Source organism: Oratosquilla oratoria, chromosome 4 (assembly GCF_046742065.1).
Source record: "Oratosquilla oratoria isolate Oo_2021 chromosome 4, ASM4674206v1, whole genome shotgun sequence".
NCBI lineage: Eukaryota > Metazoa > Arthropoda > Malacostraca > Stomatopoda > Squillidae > Oratosquilla > Oratosquilla oratoria.
This window is the reverse complement of record NC_134780.1, coordinates 36,948,326-36,965,646: the sequence shown is the minus strand read 5'-3', so window position 1 is coordinate 36,965,646 and position 17,321 is coordinate 36,948,326. Positions and strand designations below refer to the sequence as shown.

The window sequence follows — 17,321 nt, the reverse complement described above, 5'->3', positions numbered from 1 at the left end:
ACACACACACACACACACACACACACACACACACACACACACACACACACATAGACATTGTACACCGGAAATGGACTACATAGGGTTCTCGGTTTCATACTGGTTTAGTTTGGTGAGCTCAAGCTATTGGTGTGTTTGCGTGTATGCATAGAAACGCTTTGATAATTGAGCACCCGCATCGGGAAAGTCGGGCGTTGTCCTTTGTTTACCAACGTAGGCTAGGTATCTTCATGAGTGTTGCACACGCAAGCCAAACTCTTCTACAGCGCGCCAACGTTTATGTTTCGTCATTTAACTTTCCTTTTTTTATACCTCGGCCACAGAGCGTGCATGTTTTGTATTAGCAAATCGTGTGTGTGTGTGTGTGTGTGTGTGTGTGTATTGTTACAATAGTTATGCATATTGTATTTTAACTAACGTTGGATTAATTCATTTTACTATTTGTATGTACGAGGAATATTTTGACGCAGCCCGAAGGGATTTCTCCCCGTCTTCTCCTTTTCTTCATGAGGGGACGGAGAGTGGGGTCGCCGAATTAATGAAGCGGCCTTGCTGTGGATGTGCTGTGTCTTGCGACGCTGCTTCTGACCCAGGGCAGTGGACAGGATGCAGGGATGACCCGTCATCCAGGAGGTGCCAAGATAAGAGGGTGGAGGGGAGTGGAGTATGTAGGGGATGGAATGGGTGGGAGTGGTTTCTATGCCTTTCTTTTTGGCTACCACCCATGTAAGATGGAAAAAGCCTTTGGTATATGTATGTACTCATTGTATAACGTTGATGTTATTTTAGCCAATATTTGTGTAGATATATATTTAGATATATAGACAAATATATACATACCAAATGACATAATTTCATCACCTAATGACGTGAAAATTTTTCATTCAATTCTCTGAATTTAGCAGTCTGCCTAGAATTAAAAACATTTTTAAAGTACTAGTGTTTCGTATGTTTACTTTTTCGAGTTTAAATATGCCGTTTAATGCAACAGAAACGGCGTTTTGTGTATTGAAGTACGCCCATAAAAAATGCTCCAACAGGGAATCTGATTTAGAGGTGACGAGTTTCAAGAGGAAGGCCGTTTGTGTCTGATTAAGGCTGATGTCACACGGGCGGTCTACCCGCCTGACCGCGGCGGGCGAGACGCATTTCCCCACTTGAAACCGCCGCGGCCAGCCCGCCTGGCTATGTCAGACGAGAGGTTAATTTGTTTTACATAGGAATCAATATAAAGCGGTTCCGCGGCGGCTGACCCGCTTTGCACCCGCGGCGGCCAACCCGCTCGTCTGGCAGGCCACTAAAGGATCTCGACGGTCAGCAGTTTCAGAGGAGATGGTGAACAAAGTTTCGGAAACGTTTAGTCGGAGTCCAAGAAACCCGGATCTCTAAGTCAACTGTTTGGAGTGTCATAAGAAAACGCTTGCTATAGACCAGTGGTTCCCAAACTTTTTTCTGTCATTTCCCCCCTGCACCCAGTTCAACGATCCAGATTTCCCCCTTCATGTGTATGAAGGAAAGAGTAGTTAAACCACACTGTGACTATATCCTAATTTATTTTTCAAATGTACATATATACTGATAAACAGACATTCTCTCTCTCTCTCTCTCTCTCTCTCTCTCTCTCTCTCTCTCTCTCTCTGACATGAGAAAATTCATCTGAGATTTTTTTTAGTTAGTAGGTAGTGTAATTATTTCCCCCCTGGTAGGTTCAAATTTCCCCCCAAGGAAGAAATTTCTCCCAGTTTGGGAACCACTGCTATAGACACAACTGGAAGCTTTAAATCCGGGTAACAAGCAAAAGCGTAAAATGTTCTGTGAAGGTATGAAAGAGAAACGTGAAGACGACGACTTTGAAAACCGTCATGTTTTCAATGGTGAGGCTACATTCCATACGAATGGCCAAGTGAACAAGCAGAATGTTCGCATTTAGGGCGAAGAAAATCCACATGTCACAATTGAACAATAGAGGGAGTCGTCAAAAGTGAACGTGTTCTGCGCCATCTCAAAGAACCGTGTGTGTGGCACCATTTTTCTTCGAGGAAAATGCGAGCGGGAACGACTATCTGGAGATGTTTCAGAACTTGACGAACTTGAGGAAATGAACAAGAGCAATTCATTTTTCAACAAGATGGGGCACCACCACACTGGAAATTCGCAGTGCGAGCATATCTCGACGAGAATTTGCCAGGAAGATGGACCGAACGTGCTGTTGAAGGAGACAATGTCCTATTGAAATGGCTCCTACGTTCACCGGACTTGACACCGAATGATTTCTTTCTGTGGGGCTGTATGAAAGGACTGGTCTGTGTCCCACCACTTCCTACATATGTAGAGGAACTCAGGAGAGAATCACTGAGGCTCCGGTGAGTGTTACACAAGACGTATTGCAGCGAGTGTGGCAGGAACTACAGACTTGATGTGTGCCGCGACGCAAGCGGCGCACACATTGAACATCTGTAATAACTTCGGAACATTATAAAAGTATATATTGGAATTTTTTTTTAGAATAAAGCTTGTGTTTACAAACAAGCCTATTAAGTTTAGTTTCTCTTGACAGAATAGTCGCTCCGATAAGGACAACTCGAATATCAAACTTTTAGGGACGTATTTACCTAGTTGTATTTTACGGGAAGGGGAGCTATGCTCGTAGTGTCCCGTCTTCATATCTCGTTTTATCTAAACTGTTTTTAAATTCATGTATTGTTTTTGCACACACCACTTTCTCAATTAACTTGTTTCAAATGTCTATTACTGTGGGGAAAGCTGTTCTTTTTCAGATCTCTTCTATAATTGTCTTTCTTGCTTTTCTTTCCGTGTCCTCTTGTATTTCTACCATTCCATTTTATTAGATCCTCTCTATCAATAGTTTCTATGCCTTTCATGATTCTATAGTTATCAAATCTCCTCTCTTCTTTGCTCTAATGTCTGTAGTTCAAGTTTTGCTAGTCTCTCTTCATATGATAGTTTTGAGTGTTGGTGCCAGTTTTGTAATTGCTCTTTGTATTCTTTCAAGTTTTGTTGTACATTTTTTGTACTTGGTGACCACATCGTTGCTGCATATCCCAATCTTGGTCTTATCAAAGTGATTAGTATTTTCTTCACCATTTCTTCATCCAGGTATGTAAATGCCACTTTGTTCTTATCAAATTATAAGTTTCTCCAAAATTTTTGTTTATTTGTTTCTCAGGTGACATATTATTCATAATGACTCCCAGGCCCTTCTCATTTTCTTTTTTATTCCTTCTCCCAATTTATGTGATCCTGCTATTCTTTTTTTGCTTTTTCCAAATTCCATTATACTACACTTAGTATTGAACTCCATCTCCCACTTCGTACTCCATTCCCATACTTTGAGATCACTCTGTAGTGACTCACAATCTTCTTCAGTGTTCACTTTTTTCAACAGTTTTGCATCATCCGCAAAGAAGCTCATATAACTTTCAATTTCTTCATCCATATCATTAATATATATAGCAAACATTATTGGGGCCAGAACTGTTCCTTGTGGAACACCACTTATTACTTCATCCCAATTAGTGTTTGTCTCTTATCACCACTCTCATTTTTCTTTCTTGCAAAAATCTTCCATCCATTTCAGCAGTTTGCCCTGTATTCCTCCTGTAGTTTCTAATTTCTTAAGCAACTTCTTATGTGGCACCTTGTCAAAAGCTTTTTTTAGGTCTAGAAATGCACAATCAGCCCATCCATCTCTTTCTTGTATTATATCTATTAGCCTTGAATAGAAACATATTAAGTTTGTGACGCATGATCGTCCTTGTCTGAATCCAAATTGTCTTGGATTTAGTATGTTTTTTTTTTTTTCTAAATGCCTTACCCATCTACTTTTGATAATTCTTTCACAAATTTTTGCTATCGTGCTTGTTAGAGAGACTGGTCTATAGTTTGTAGGGTCTTCTTTGTTTCCCCCTTTATATATAGGCACTATATTTGCTCTCCTCCAATCTTTTGGAACTTTTCCTTCTTTCAATGGTATTTTGTCTGCCAGTTCATTCCTGCATTCTTTCAAAATCCAGTTTGCGATTTCATCTGGCCGATGCGATTTTCTGACATCAAGATTACTCAAGTGTTTCATTATTTCATTCCTCGTTTCTTCTATTTCTTTCATATGGGGGACTTCCTCCTCCATTCGATATCACTAGGTTGCATGTTCTCCCTTGTAAACACTGATTTAAAATCCTTGTTCATAATTTCTGCCATTTCTACTTCCTCTGTGTATTCAACTCCTTGTCGTAGTTTCTCTAAATCTTGTTTGTTTTTCACTGTTATTTACAAATCTGTAAAATAGTTTTGGTTGGTCTTTACATTTTTCTATGACATCTTTTTCGTATTTTTTTTCTCTGCACACTTGTACATATTCATTTCTATAACTAGTATATCTTTTCCATTTTTCAGTTTTTTTTCCATTTTGTCCAAGCTTTATCTCTTTTGTCTTTCAGCTCCCTACAACTTTTGTTGTACCAGCACGTTACATATTCTTTTTCTTGCTTTTGTCTTGGGACATACTTTTCCACTGCTTTATAAATTCTTGTCAAAATATTCCATTTCTCTTCCACTGTTGTTTCCTCTTTGTATATTCTCTCCCAGTCTTCTTGTTGAAAGAATTCTCTTATTTTATCAAAATTTGTTTTTTCATGCATCAATCTTCCTTTTCTATATTGTTCATTTCTTTTTATGTATTTTTCCTCATTTAGTTCCATTTCAACCAATATGTGGTCACTTTTACTTATTGGTGTCTTATATTCAATCTTTTCCACTATTTCAGGTTCTGATGTGATTATTAGGTCCAGTCTCGATGGTTCTTCATTTCTATACCTAGTGTTCTCTTGAATCCATTGTGTCATTGTATGGTCAATAACCATATCAAGTAGTACATTTCCCCATGAGTCGTCTCCACCCTTTACTGTCATCTCTTCCCAGCAGACTTCTTTACAATTAGTCACCCATTATAACTATTCTTCCTCCATCTTCCATTATCTTATTCAATGTTATCCTTGTGTCTTCTAACATACTTTTATGTTTACTCTCTTCCCACGAGGCTGTTTTAGGAGGCACATAATTTATTACAAACTTTCTGCTCTTCCTATCTTTGTCTTCCACTTCCATCATAATCATCTCTACTCTATTTTTTTCCATATGTGACACTCCTCACATTTATATCCTTCTTAGTCAGGAACATAAGTCCACCCCCTCGTTTTACTTCTGTTTCTAATCCAACAATTATATGCACCATGTCCTACACTGTTGGGTGGTAGTGGACCTTTCAATTTTGTCTCCACAATTCCCATTATGTCCGGTTCTTTTTCTTTCAGGTAATCATTCAGTTCGTTCAAGCCTGTTATTAAGCCATCTATATTTGTGTAAGACATTTTAAATTTTCTGCTACTTCCATTGTCTTTTCTGTTCCCCTTCCGTTTTTCTCTGTTATGTACCATTTTCTCACTCTCATATTCACTACTCTCCATTAGAATTTCTCTTTTTCTGTCTGTTCTTTTCTCGTTTTTTTCCCCTTAGCTTCTTGTCTTTTTGCTTTATCATCCTCTCTTTCCTCTTAATTTATTTCTCTTTTTATCCATATGTGTTTAAATTGTTCACTGTTTGCTAGTTTCCGTTTTTGGTACTGCTGTTGTTTGATCTGAATTTGATTTTAATTGGTCTGGTCTTATCTGTATTGTATTTCCCTAGTCTATATATTTCTTCTATTTCTTTCCCAGTTTCCGATCCATCTTCTTGAACTACTTCCAATATCTTATTTACTTTCTCCTTCTCTTTTATTCTTGTAATCCAATTTGTATTATACTTCTCTTCCATCCCCAATATAATTATACATTTCTTTTTATCCGCTAAGTCTCTCACTATATTCTCTTCCTCATCACTTTAATAATTGTCTTTAGTTTGGTCTTTCATCTGTTGTGCCAATATATCCTTAAATACAATTTTGTTATTTTCTTGGACTTTTTTCCAACCCTATACTACTTTTGCTATGGACTCTTTATTCTCTTTATTATTCCTCTTTAATTCTTCATTCTCATATTTTACTTCTTTAACGGTCTTTTTAATTCTTCTATTTCTTTAGTTAGGGTTTGGTTCTCCTTTAGCTCCTCCAATTTATCAACTCTGCTATCCTTGTAAGTTGACCGAACCTACTCTCCCAATGTTCGGTCATTTTCTCTAGTTTTTCTTCAAGACTTGCTACTCGGGGGAGGTTGGCACCCCCCCCTCATTTAATCCATGGAAATTATTATTTTCATTTTCCATTGTGTTGTTCTTATCTATATTCTAACCTTAATGATTTTACTGATATTTTCGATTTCCCCTATGTCGTCAGCAGACCTCTTGTTTATATTTTTTCTGGTGTCAGGGGGAGCCCGTTCGTCTCCCTCCTCATTTCCTTCCATTTCCCTCAGTAATCCCTCCCCTTCTCTCCTTTCATCACCTTTCTACTACACCACGAGCTTCCCCCTTCCTTACTAATACAAAAAGGTACTTCCTCGTAGTTGAAATCCACGAAAATTGCGGTTTTTTTCCCCCGGAGTTCCAATCTTCGGCGTAAATCCGACGATTGTGTGTGTGTATTCACCTCGGATCTGCTGCAGTCTCTGTCGAGACAGCCAGACACCACCCTACGGCAGTGAGCTCAGAGCTCCTTATTAACCGATCTCTGGGTAGCTCTGAGACCACTCACACACCACACACCGAGACAGCAAGGTCACAACTCCTTGACTAACGTCCCGTACCTACTCGCTGCTAGGTGAACAGGGGCTACACGTGAAAGGAGACAAACCCAACTTATCTCCGTCCGACCGGGGAATCGAACCCCGGTTCTCTGGCTTGTGAGGCCAATGCTTTACCAATCCGCCACCGAGCCGTGTGTGTGTGTGTGTGTGTGTGTGTGTGTACGTACACGTACGTGTGTATCCACAAACGTTTAAGTATATGAATGTCGTTATATATATATATATATATATTTATATATATATATATATATATAATATATATATTATATATATATATATAAATAATATATAATATATATATATATATATAATATATAAATATATATATATAATATATAAATATATATATATATATATACTGTATATATATATGTATATATATATACATATACATATATATATATACATATTAGTAACGGGGGGGAGCAGGTTCTCAGTAATACACGTGGAGTTAAAAACGACAGCATTGTTGTAGTTCAGTTTTTTCTTCGTATTCTCGATTTTCCTGATAAAAGATTTTCCATATATATATATATATATATATATATATAATATAATATATATATATATATATATATATATATATATATATATATATATAATAAAGCTAGTAATATAGAAACGGCCCCACATTAATTCAGCACGTGGAACAGTCCAAAGTTTCTTTCCAGAAAGATATTTGGGAGGTCCCGTGAACCGTTACTCACCACTCTGGAGCGTTGGATTTCCATTTAGTGAAACTCAGGTGACGATTGTCTATTTACCTCAAAGGCTTATTTTTCCCTTACAAAGGAGGTAGCCAGCCAAGAATAATTTCCCCGTTATCTTGGCTCGTTACAGATGAAGTCGCACCTATCCTCTACCCACTGCACAGGTCAGAAGCAATGCAGCAAGACACAGCACATCTACAGCAGGGCCAGCTGTCTCGTTAACACAGCGACATTCCCTCTCCGTCCCCCTCATGCGAAAATGGAGAAGATTGGGAGAAATCTCGAAGCCGCGTCAATTTCTATTCCGTTCACAACCATTTTCCATTCACGCCTATCTCTTGCCTTCTCCTTACCCTGCTCAACAGTCATTTCCCTTTTACTTTAAGCCCCTTTCACCCAATCCATCCATCCCGTTCTTGGGGTACTCCTCAGGTTCTGTCCATTCACCACATTGTTAGTCTTCCTTCATTCTTTCCATGTGCTCAAACCATCCCAATACATTGTCATCTGCCCTATTTCCCAGTTCCCTTTCCACTCCTGGTTTCCTCGTTCCCTCGTGCCTCACTTCTCACTCTATCCTGACGTCCACCATACCTCTTAACACTTCGTCAAACAATGTGTGTGTGTGTGTGTGTGTGTGTGTGTGTGTTGTGTGTGTGTTGTGTGTGTAGATGTATACAATCCTCAATGTGGGCAGACTGAGTACGAAACTTGCCAAAGTCACACTTACCTGGTACGAGCGGGTGTGGTACCGCCCACGCTTGCAGAAAGTTCTGGAGGATGAGGAAACGACGACACAGTTCGGAGACGGCCTGGCGGTGGGAGTGATTCGCTCAGTGTTAACTTAGTTCGTACTGACGCTTGTTAAGTCATATTCTGTTAACACTTCGGAGACTGCTGTCGTTATTGTGATAAAATTGGTAAGGTCATTAATTACTTTTGGAGGTAGGGGGTGATTCTCCAAAGACTTGCTGATGGTCACTGGAAGATCTTGGGGTCAATCGCCAGGGATAGATGAACTTGAATCTTCAAGAAATGTTGAAATCCCAAGCCTTCGTTGTCACAGTTTCTTTAAGAACATGAATGTTACGTTAGTGTTCACTCAGATTCATGAACGGTCACTCAGGGACAATGACAATGTTCGCCGTTACTTCCTGTCTAGTGACGTAATCTTTCATTCACAATGACGTTAACGTTCTGTTCACATCATTAGACATCGTCAGCACTTCATGCATTATCATCTGAAGATCGTATCAGTTTCACACGTGTTAGAGAACCGTTTACTAAACCAGATTTGAGTTTCACGTTTGAATGTTTCCCTCCTTCCCAACCACGTCCTGGGAACATCCAGACACTTCATTCAGCACGTGCACCTCCCTGGGATGAAAGACCACGTTTGTTGGTATCTGTATCACTTGGGTAGCCACCACGCCGACGTGTGATCAGTCAGGTGTCATGCAGGGCCGATAGAGGAAGCAACTGAGGGTGTTTCCGCACTTGATAGACAAGGGTGCCTCACTGACCCACCTCCCCCCAGGTGGCGGGTGTGAGAGCCCTAACGTGCGAACTGGCTCCTCCTCCTTCAGGACTTGGATCTCAGGACGCGGTCATTTTCTTTTTTTCCTTTCCCCGTCGAACTCGAGGAGGACCTTCGAGGGTGAGATGGCTGGGGTAAGGTGATGCTCTTTCTCATGGACGAAGGTTTCTTTGGGAGAACCTACGAATAGAGTCTGAGGCGGAGGCGTAACGAGTCGATTGTGGCAGCTGGAGGCCCACGAGGAGAACACCTGTTGAGGATGGCCACATCTGTGCACCTCGCTGATGACTCACACACACGCGCGCACATTTACACACACACGCGCGCGCGCACGCACGCACGCACGCACGCATCATTATCATCATCTACCTCCGTTCACTAACTGCGCACCTAAGCTTGGCCCTCTCATTTTTCATTCTCCTTCCTCCCCTCCACTTCCTCCTTCTCTTCTTTCTTTTCTCCTTTTCCCCTCCTCCCTCTCCCCCTCCTCCCCCTCCTCCGTCTCCCTCTCCCCCTCCTCCCCCCTCCCCCCCATCCCCCTCCCCCTCCCTCTCCCCCCTCCCTCCCTCTCCTCTCCCCCTCCTCCGTCTCCCTCTCCCCCTCCTCCCTCTCCTTCCTCTCCCCCTCCTCCCTCTCCCCCTCCTCCCTCTCCTCCCTCTCCCCCTCCTCCCTCTCCTCCCCCTCCTCCCTCTACTCCCCTCCTCCCCTCCTCCCTCTACTCCCCTCCTCCCTCCCCTCCTCCCTCTCCCCCTCCTCCCCTCCTCCTCCCCCTCCTCCCTCTCCCCCTCCCTCTCCCCCTCCCTCCTCCCCCTCCCTCTCCCCCTCCCTCCCCTCCCCCACCCCTCCCCCACCTCCCCCTCCTCCCTCTCCTCCCTTTTCTCCTCCTCCCTCTCCCCCTCCTCCCTTTCCTCCTCCTCCCTCTCCCCCTCCTCCCTCTCCCTCCCTCCCTCTCCCCCTCCTCCCTCTCCCCTCCTCCCTCTCCCCCCTCCCTCTCCCCCCCTCCCTTCCCATCCCCTTCCCTTCCCATCCCCTTCCCTTCCCATCTCCTTCCCTTCCCATCTCCTTCCCTTCCCATCCCCTTCCCTTCCCATCCCATCCCATCCCCTTCCCTTCCCCTTCCCTTCCCATCCCATCCCCTTCCTCCTCACCTCCCCTCTCCTGTGTACCATCTTCTTTTCCATTTCTTTGATTGTCCATCACTATATCTTCATCCCTTGCGCCCACCTCATCCTACTGTACCTTCTTCCCCTCCGCCTGCTTTTTCTCCTCTTCCCCCCTCCCCTCACTTTCATCCGCCTTCTCCCTTTCATCACTCGCCTCCTTCCCTCGTCCCTTCCCCCCCTCCGTCCCCCTTTTCTTCCCCCTCTTCCCCTCTCTTCCCTCTTCCTCCCTCTTTCCTTCTCTCCCCCAACCCTCGCATGTCTTTGACTCTCACTTCTTCCCTTCTGTGCTCTCAATCCCTTTCTTTGTACTTGTATATATATTTGTATGTGTTTATATCTACAACCCCCCCCCCCCCCCATCCTGTTTTCTTCCTCTTGACCCCTCCGTCTATTGTTCTCCCTCGCGTCTGCATCGATTGACTCGTTTCTCCCTCGTGATTTCTCTCCCCATTGTCTCCCACCCCACTTTGTCTCCCAAGATCTGCCAGATGCGTCTCTCCTGATCACCTCCCCCTCCCCCCCGGCCCCTTCCACCGTATACAATCGCCTGGCACCAGTAAGCTCGAAACTTAATTTGCGAAGTTCAATGAGGGTGTCTTTGCTCTAAGTAGTGGTCAGAGGCCACCCTCACTGCCGCTTTCAGGTGACACTTCCCCTCCTCCCCCTCTCCCCTCCCATCCTTTCTCTCCTCCTCACACCCTGTCCCTCCAGCCCATCTCCCCCTCCCTTCCTCCGCCTTTCCCTCCCTCTCTTGCACTCCTCTCCCACTCCCCTCCCCTCATCTCTCCTCTCCCCTCCTCTTGGCATCGTGCCCCAATTGATAAACCCCTGCCTGTCCCCAGACTCCCCCTCCCCCCCACACCTTTACCTGATTTGCATGCATGCATGTCAATTGCCCTTTCCCCCCTTGTGAGGGGGGTTGCCGAGTTGAATCTTACCTCGAATCAGAGAGAGAGAGAGAGAGGAAGGAAGGAAGGAAGGATCCCCAGTCTCCACGCAACTCCACAGTTAGTCGCCTTTTACAAGCATAGGAACACGTGGCGGCATTCTTGTCCCCCCACCCCACTACTTGTATTTATTCTTTCCACCAATAACCCCGTGTGTCTGCCCAAGGGACCACCACCTAACAGTAATAACAACAACCCTCACGTACAGTCTGACAAAGGAATTTCAGGTACACCTGTGTAGATTCTTTTTTTGTCAACGTCAAAACGAATGGATGGTTCTTGGTAAGGTTCCCCGATACTTCGTGTAAGTGTAAATTCTCATCTTTATAGTAATGTTGATTTTAGTTTGTGTGTGTGTGTGTGTGTGTACCAATTGTCTCTAGGTTTCTGTACACACGCCATTTGACCAACACTAACCCAAGCTGTTCGAGCACAGTGGGGGTGGGGAGCTTGGGCAGCAACTAAGCGCCCCTGGGCGTAATCAACTCGTTATATCCACCCCCTTCACTATCGGGGTGAATAAAATCGCCTGGCGGCAGCAGCTATGTAGTGGGAGTTGGGAAGTGGATGTCGACCAGTTTCCTCTTGCACCCAATCGTCTCAATCTGCTCCCAACCCCAAAATCGGTCCCCAAAACTCCCAAATTTCTCATCCATCCACTTCTAAATGTGGCGTCGTGCTTGGTTACTTTTATTCTGGCGAAGCTCCAGATGGTTTTATTATCTCGTACCTTCGTATATGTCGAGGTGGGTTGAAGCGATTCCTTCACTTACCTCCCTACCCTACAAGTCGTCGTCCTCCTCCTCCTCCGCCTCCTCCTCCTCCGCCTCCTCCTCCTCCTCCTCCTCCTCCTCCGCCTCCTCCTCCTCCGCCTCCTCCTCCTCCGCCTCCTCCTCCTCCGCCTCCGCCTCCTTCTCCTTCTCCGCCTCCTTCTCCTTCTCCGCCTCCTTCTCCTCATCCTCCGCCTCCTTCTCCTCATCCTCCGCCTCCTTCTCCTCATCCTCCGCCTCCTTCTCCTCATCCTCCGCCTCCTTCTCCTCATCCTCCGCCTCCTTCTCCTCATCCTCCGCCTCCTTCTCCTCATCCTCCGCCTCCTTCTCCTCATCCTCCGCCTCCTTCTCCTCATCCTCCGCCTCCTTCTCCTCATCCTCCGCCTCCTTCTCCTCATCCTCCGCCTCCTTCTCCTCATCCTCCGCCTCCTTCTCATCCTCCGCCTCATCCTCATCCTCCGCCTCATCCTCCTCCTCCGCTTCCGCCTCCTCCTCCGCTTCCGCCTCCTCATCCTCCTCCTCCGCCTCCTCCTCCTACTACTCCTCCTACTCCTCCTCTGGCCAGTCAGCCTCGTGTGACCTTTTCCTCCCTAAGACTTTACATCACAGAAGATCACTATCATCCCACCCACCCACCTCTCCTCCTTCCCTCCCTCCCTCCCCGTCCTTTCTTCCTTCTCCCTCCTCCCTGCCTTCTTCCCTCGCCCTCCCTACCTTCCTCCTTCCTTCCTCCTTCCTTCCCTACCTTCCTCCTTCCTTCCCTTCCTCCCTCCTTCCTTCCCTTCCTCCCTCCTTCCTTCCCTTCCTCCCTCCTTCCTTCCCTTCCTCCCTCCTTCCTTCCCTTCCTCCCTCCTTCCTTCCCTTCCTCCCTCCTTCCTTCCCTTCCTCCCTCCTTCCTTCCCTTCCTCCCTCCCTCCTTTCCTTCCTCCCTCCTTCCTTTCCTTCCTCCCTCCTTCCTTTCCTTCCTCCCTCCTTTCCTTCCTCCCTCCTTCCTTTCCTTCCTCCCTCCTTTCTTCCCTTCCTCCCTCCTTTCTTCCCTTCCTCCCTCCTTTCTTCCCTTCCTCCTTCCTTTCTTCCCTTGTTTTATCATTTCTGTCTGATTTTCATTTATCATTAGTTATATGTAAATTTATTATTATTTACTATTTACCTGTTTGTTTATTATTTAACTATACCTATGCATTTATGTATTTTATTTATTTACATTATATTAGTTTTTATCTATTATTTTATTTTATTTTTCGCATCCGACCTAGATATGGATCAAAAGGTCTCCTGTCGGCATGCTCCGCCTTTGTAAATCCTTTGTAATCCTTCCTCCCTCCTTTCTTCCCTTCGCCCACCTTTCTTCCCTTCCTCCCTCCTTTCTTCCCTTCCTCCCTCCTTTCTTCCCTTCCTCCCTCCTTTCTTCCCTTCCTCCCTCCTTTCTTCCCTTCCTCCCTCCTTTCTTCCCTTCCTCCCTCCTTTCTTCCCTTCCTCCCTCCTTTCTTCCCTTCCTCCCTCCTTTCTTCCCTTCCTCCCTCCTTTCCTCCCTTCCTCTTTCTCTTCCTCCCTCCTTTCCTCCCTTCCTCCCTCCTTTCTTCCCTTCCTCCCTCCTTTCTTCCCTTCCTCCCTCCTTTCTTCCCTTCCTCCCTCCTTTCTTCCCTTCCTCCCTCCTTTCTTCCCTTCCTCCCTCCTTTCTTCCCTTCCTCCCTCCTTTCTTCCCTTCCTCCCTCCTTTCTTCCCTTCCTCCCTCCTTTCTTCCCTTCCTCCCTCCTTTCTTCCCTTCCTCCCTCCTTTCTTCCCTTCCTCACTCCCTCCTTTCTTCCCTTCCTCACTCACTCCTTTCTTCCCTTCCTCACTCACTCCTTTCTTCCCTTCCTCACTCACTCCTTTCTTCCCTTCCTCACTCACTCCTTTCTTCCCTTCCTCACTCACTCCTTTCTTCCCTTCCTCCCTCCTTTCTTCCCTTCCTCCCTCCTTTCTTCCCTTCCTCCCTCCTTTCTTCCCTTCCTCCCTCCTTTCTTCCCTTCCTCCCTCCTTTCTTCCCTTCCTCCCTCCTCTCTTCCCTTCCTCCCTCCTCTCTTCCCTTCCTCCCTCCTCTTCCTCCCTCTTCCTCCCTCCTTTCTTCCCTTCCTCCCTCCTTTCTTCCCTTCCTCCCTCCTTTCTTCCCTTCCTCCCTCCTTTCTTCCCTTCCTCCCTTCTTTCTTCCCTTCCTCCCTTCTTTCTTCCCTTCCTCCCTTCTTTCTTCCCTTCCTCCCTTCTTTCTTCCCTTCCTCCCTTCTTTCTTCCCTTCCTCCCTTCTTTCTTCCCTTCCTCCCTTCTTTCTTCCCTTCCTCCCTTCTTTCTTCCCTTCCTCCCTCCTTCCCTCCCTTCCTCCCTTTGTAGCTCCTTTGGCCTTCCTTTCCTCCCTCTTGACTTCGTTCTTTCCTTCCTTTTTTCCCTTCCTTTCTTTTTCCCTCTTCTCTCCTCCCAGCCTCCGTCTTCCTCTTTCCTCCCCGCCCATTCTTCGCTCTCTTCCTCTTCTCCGTGCGGTCTTCTCTCCTGTTCTTTCCTCTTTTAACCGTTATCCAAATTTTCCTTAAGATTTTCTTGTTCCCTTTTTGTCTATCTCTCATTTCCTCCATTTTATCTTCCTCTTTTTACACTTATATTATACTTCCATTTCTTCTTCCTCCTCGTCTCCCTTATCCTCCTCCTCTTACCCCTCCATCACCGCCACCATTTCCTCCCACACTATCATCTCGTCGTCCTCCTCTTCTCTTCCCGCCTCCTTTCTTCCCTCCTCCTCTCTTCCCTCCTCCTCTCTTCCCACCTCTTTTCCCACCTCCTCTTTTCCCTCCTCCTCTCTTCCCTTCTCCTCTCTTCCCTCCTCTCTCTTCCCTCCTCTCTCTTCATCTCCTTTCCCCCACCTCTCCTCTCCTCCGTCCCTCCATGAGCTGCCAGCTCTCTTCTCCTATGGCAGGCGTAGCCCGCTCGGATGAGCTCTGAACACACGAACACACGCACCGCGCATGTGCTTCTGCACACACGCGTGTAGTACACGTATGCGTGGCAGAGGCGGTGGCGGTGGTGGGAGGGGGGTGTGGGGAACCGTGGCGCCAGCGGTCGGACGGTTCAGTTCTCCTCGGTCCTCTGTCGTCGCCAGTCGGTTGTCGGAGTTCGGTTGTACCCCATATGTGTGAGTATGGTTCCCTCTATCGAGGTTGGGGCTTCGTCTTCGGGGACGGATGTTGCATGTCGTCTATCGGTGGTGCATTGTGGGTGTTCCCCCCCCCCCCAAGTGTCGTCTGCTTTGACTTGGAATGCTTGTGGTGGTGTATCTAACGTTGTAAAATTTTCGCTTCGATTTTTTTTTTTATCAATGTTATCAAGAACAATAAACTTAACACGGTTACGAGGATTGGTAAGAGATTGAGGTACAGTTTGAATCTGCCACGTAGAATAAGGAAATATCTTCCCGATAGCCAGAATAGAATGTGAAATGACTCGTGGGCTTGGATAGGCAAGGTCACAAGAACGTATGTGACCTATGAGGTCACTTGTATTCGGAAAGAAAACGACATGACGTCATAACGTTGCCTTCGCCACTCAGTGACGTAATATAGTTTTGTCGACTCGACCTGTTCTTGGATCACCAGTCTGGTATAGAGTGTCAAAGAAAATTACTGTTTTAGAGAAAGGTAAAGTCATTGCACCCATATGTGTTGGCAAGGTTACAGAAATCGATGCACAGATGTTTTCTCTATTAGAAATCTAGAAAATCTAGTAAAAATCGACGTTAGTAATGAAAACTACTTTCAATTATGAGGAAGTATTTCAGGTATACGAAACATTTCGCTCTGAATATTGGGAATATTCTACTTTGAGGGCTTCCATATAGAGAGAATTATATGCACCTTGTCAATGCTATTACTATTAGGGTCTTCATTGTTTTTCTTGTACTGTTGTTAATCCTATTGGCGGCGGTGGTGGTGGTGGTTGGGAGGGAGACGTGGTTAGGTAAATTGTCAGTGTGCAGATCTCGTGAAACTGGAATTGTCGACACAGACCTCTCTCTCTCTCTCTCTCTCTCCTCTCTCTCTCTCTCTCTCTCTCTCTCTCTCTCTCTCTCTCTCTCTCTCTCTCTCTCTCTCTCTCTCTCTCGTGTAAATAATGTATGACCTTATCAGTGCCTATATACAGACTCCTTCCACTCTCTCTTTCTCTCTCTCTCTCTCTCTCTTTCTCTCTCTCTCTCTTTCTCTCTCTCTCTCTATCTATATATATATACACACACACACACACACACACACACACACACACACACACACACACACACACACACACACACACACACACACACTCGTATATTAGTGTAATGTATTGCTTTTAACAATGCCTCTATACAAACTCCTTCCACCTCCCTCCCTCTCCCTCCCTCCCTCTCCCTCCCCCCCTCTCCCTCCCCCCCTCTCTCCCCCCTCTCTCTCCCCCTCTCTCCCCCCTCTCTCTCCCCCTCTCTCCCCCCTCTCTCTCCCCCTCTCACTCTCTCTCCCCCTCTCACTCTCTCTCCCCTCCTCTCACTCTCTCTCCCCTCCTCTCACTCTCTCTCCCCTCCTCTCACTCTCTCTCCCCTCCTCTCACTCTCTCTCCCCTCCTCTCACTCTCTCTCCCCTCCTCTCACTCTCTCTCTCCCCTCTCACTCTCTCTCCCCTCGCACTCTCTCTCCCCTCTCACTCTCTCCCCTCTCACCCTCTCTCCCCTCTCACCCTCTCTCCCCTCTCCACTCTCTCCCCTCTCCACTCTCTCCCCTCTCTCTCCCCTCTCACTCTCTCTCCCCTCTCACTCTCTCTCCCCTCTCACTCTCTCTCCACTCTCACTCTCTCTCCACTCTCACTCTCTCTCCACTCTCACTCTCTCTCCACTCTCACTCTCTCTCCACTCTCACTCTCTCTCCACTCTCACTCTCTCTCCACTCTCACTCTCTCTCCACTCTCACTCTCTCTCCCCCTCTCGCTCTCTCTCCCCCTCTCGCTCTCTCTCCCCCTCTCCCCCCCCCCTCTCTCTCTCTCTCTCTCTCTCTCTCTCTCTCTCTCTCTCTCGTGTTGATAATGTATGACACTAACAATGCTTCTGTACTGACTCCTTCCACACCTGTCTCTTCCTCTTTCTCGTGTTACTAATGTGTGGCACTAACAATGCTTCTATACAGAATCCTTCCACACCTGTCTCTCTTCCTCCTCCTCCTCCCCACCTTCCATCCCTCCTCCTCCCCACCTTCCATCCCTCCTCCTCCCCACCTTCCATCCCTCCTCCTCCCCACCTTCCATCCCTCCTCCTCCTCCTCCTCCCCACCTTCCATCCCTCCTCCTCCTCCTCCTCCTCCCCACCTTCCATCCCTCCTCCTCCTCCTCCTCCCCACCTTCCATCCCTCCTCCTCCTCCTCCTCCCCACCTTCCATCCCTCCTCCTCCTCCTC

General features: G+C 46.4%; 2 protein-coding genes across 7 annotated transcripts in view; one reads left to right on the top strand and one right to left on the bottom strand.

The window, feature by feature from the left end:
- LOC143024447 (uncharacterized) overlaps positions 1-9,271 on the bottom strand; it is a 111,131-nt gene extending 101,860 nt beyond the window's left edge. Inside the window, exons 1-2 of the mRNA XM_076183253.1 lie at positions 9,187-9,271; positions 8,196-8,325 (exon numbers count right to left, since the gene is read on the bottom strand). Of these exons, the coding sequence (XP_076039368.1) occupies positions 8,196-8,325; positions 9,187-9,271 (215 nt within the window). The remainder of the gene's footprint in view (positions 1-8,195; positions 8,326-9,186) is intronic.
- The window catches only part of LOC143024769 (uncharacterized), a 130,268-nt gene that overhangs the window by 57,448 nt on the left and 55,499 nt on the right, over positions 1-17,321 (top strand). The window contains exon 1 of one of the 6 annotated variants that reach the window (XM_076183907.1): positions 14,946-15,042. The exons of the other annotated variants lie outside the window; for them this stretch is intronic. The gene's annotated coding sequence lies outside the window, so the exon portion shown is untranslated. Of the gene's footprint in view, positions 1-14,945; positions 15,043-17,321 lie in introns of those variants that run through there. 6 annotated transcript variants of the gene reach the window in all.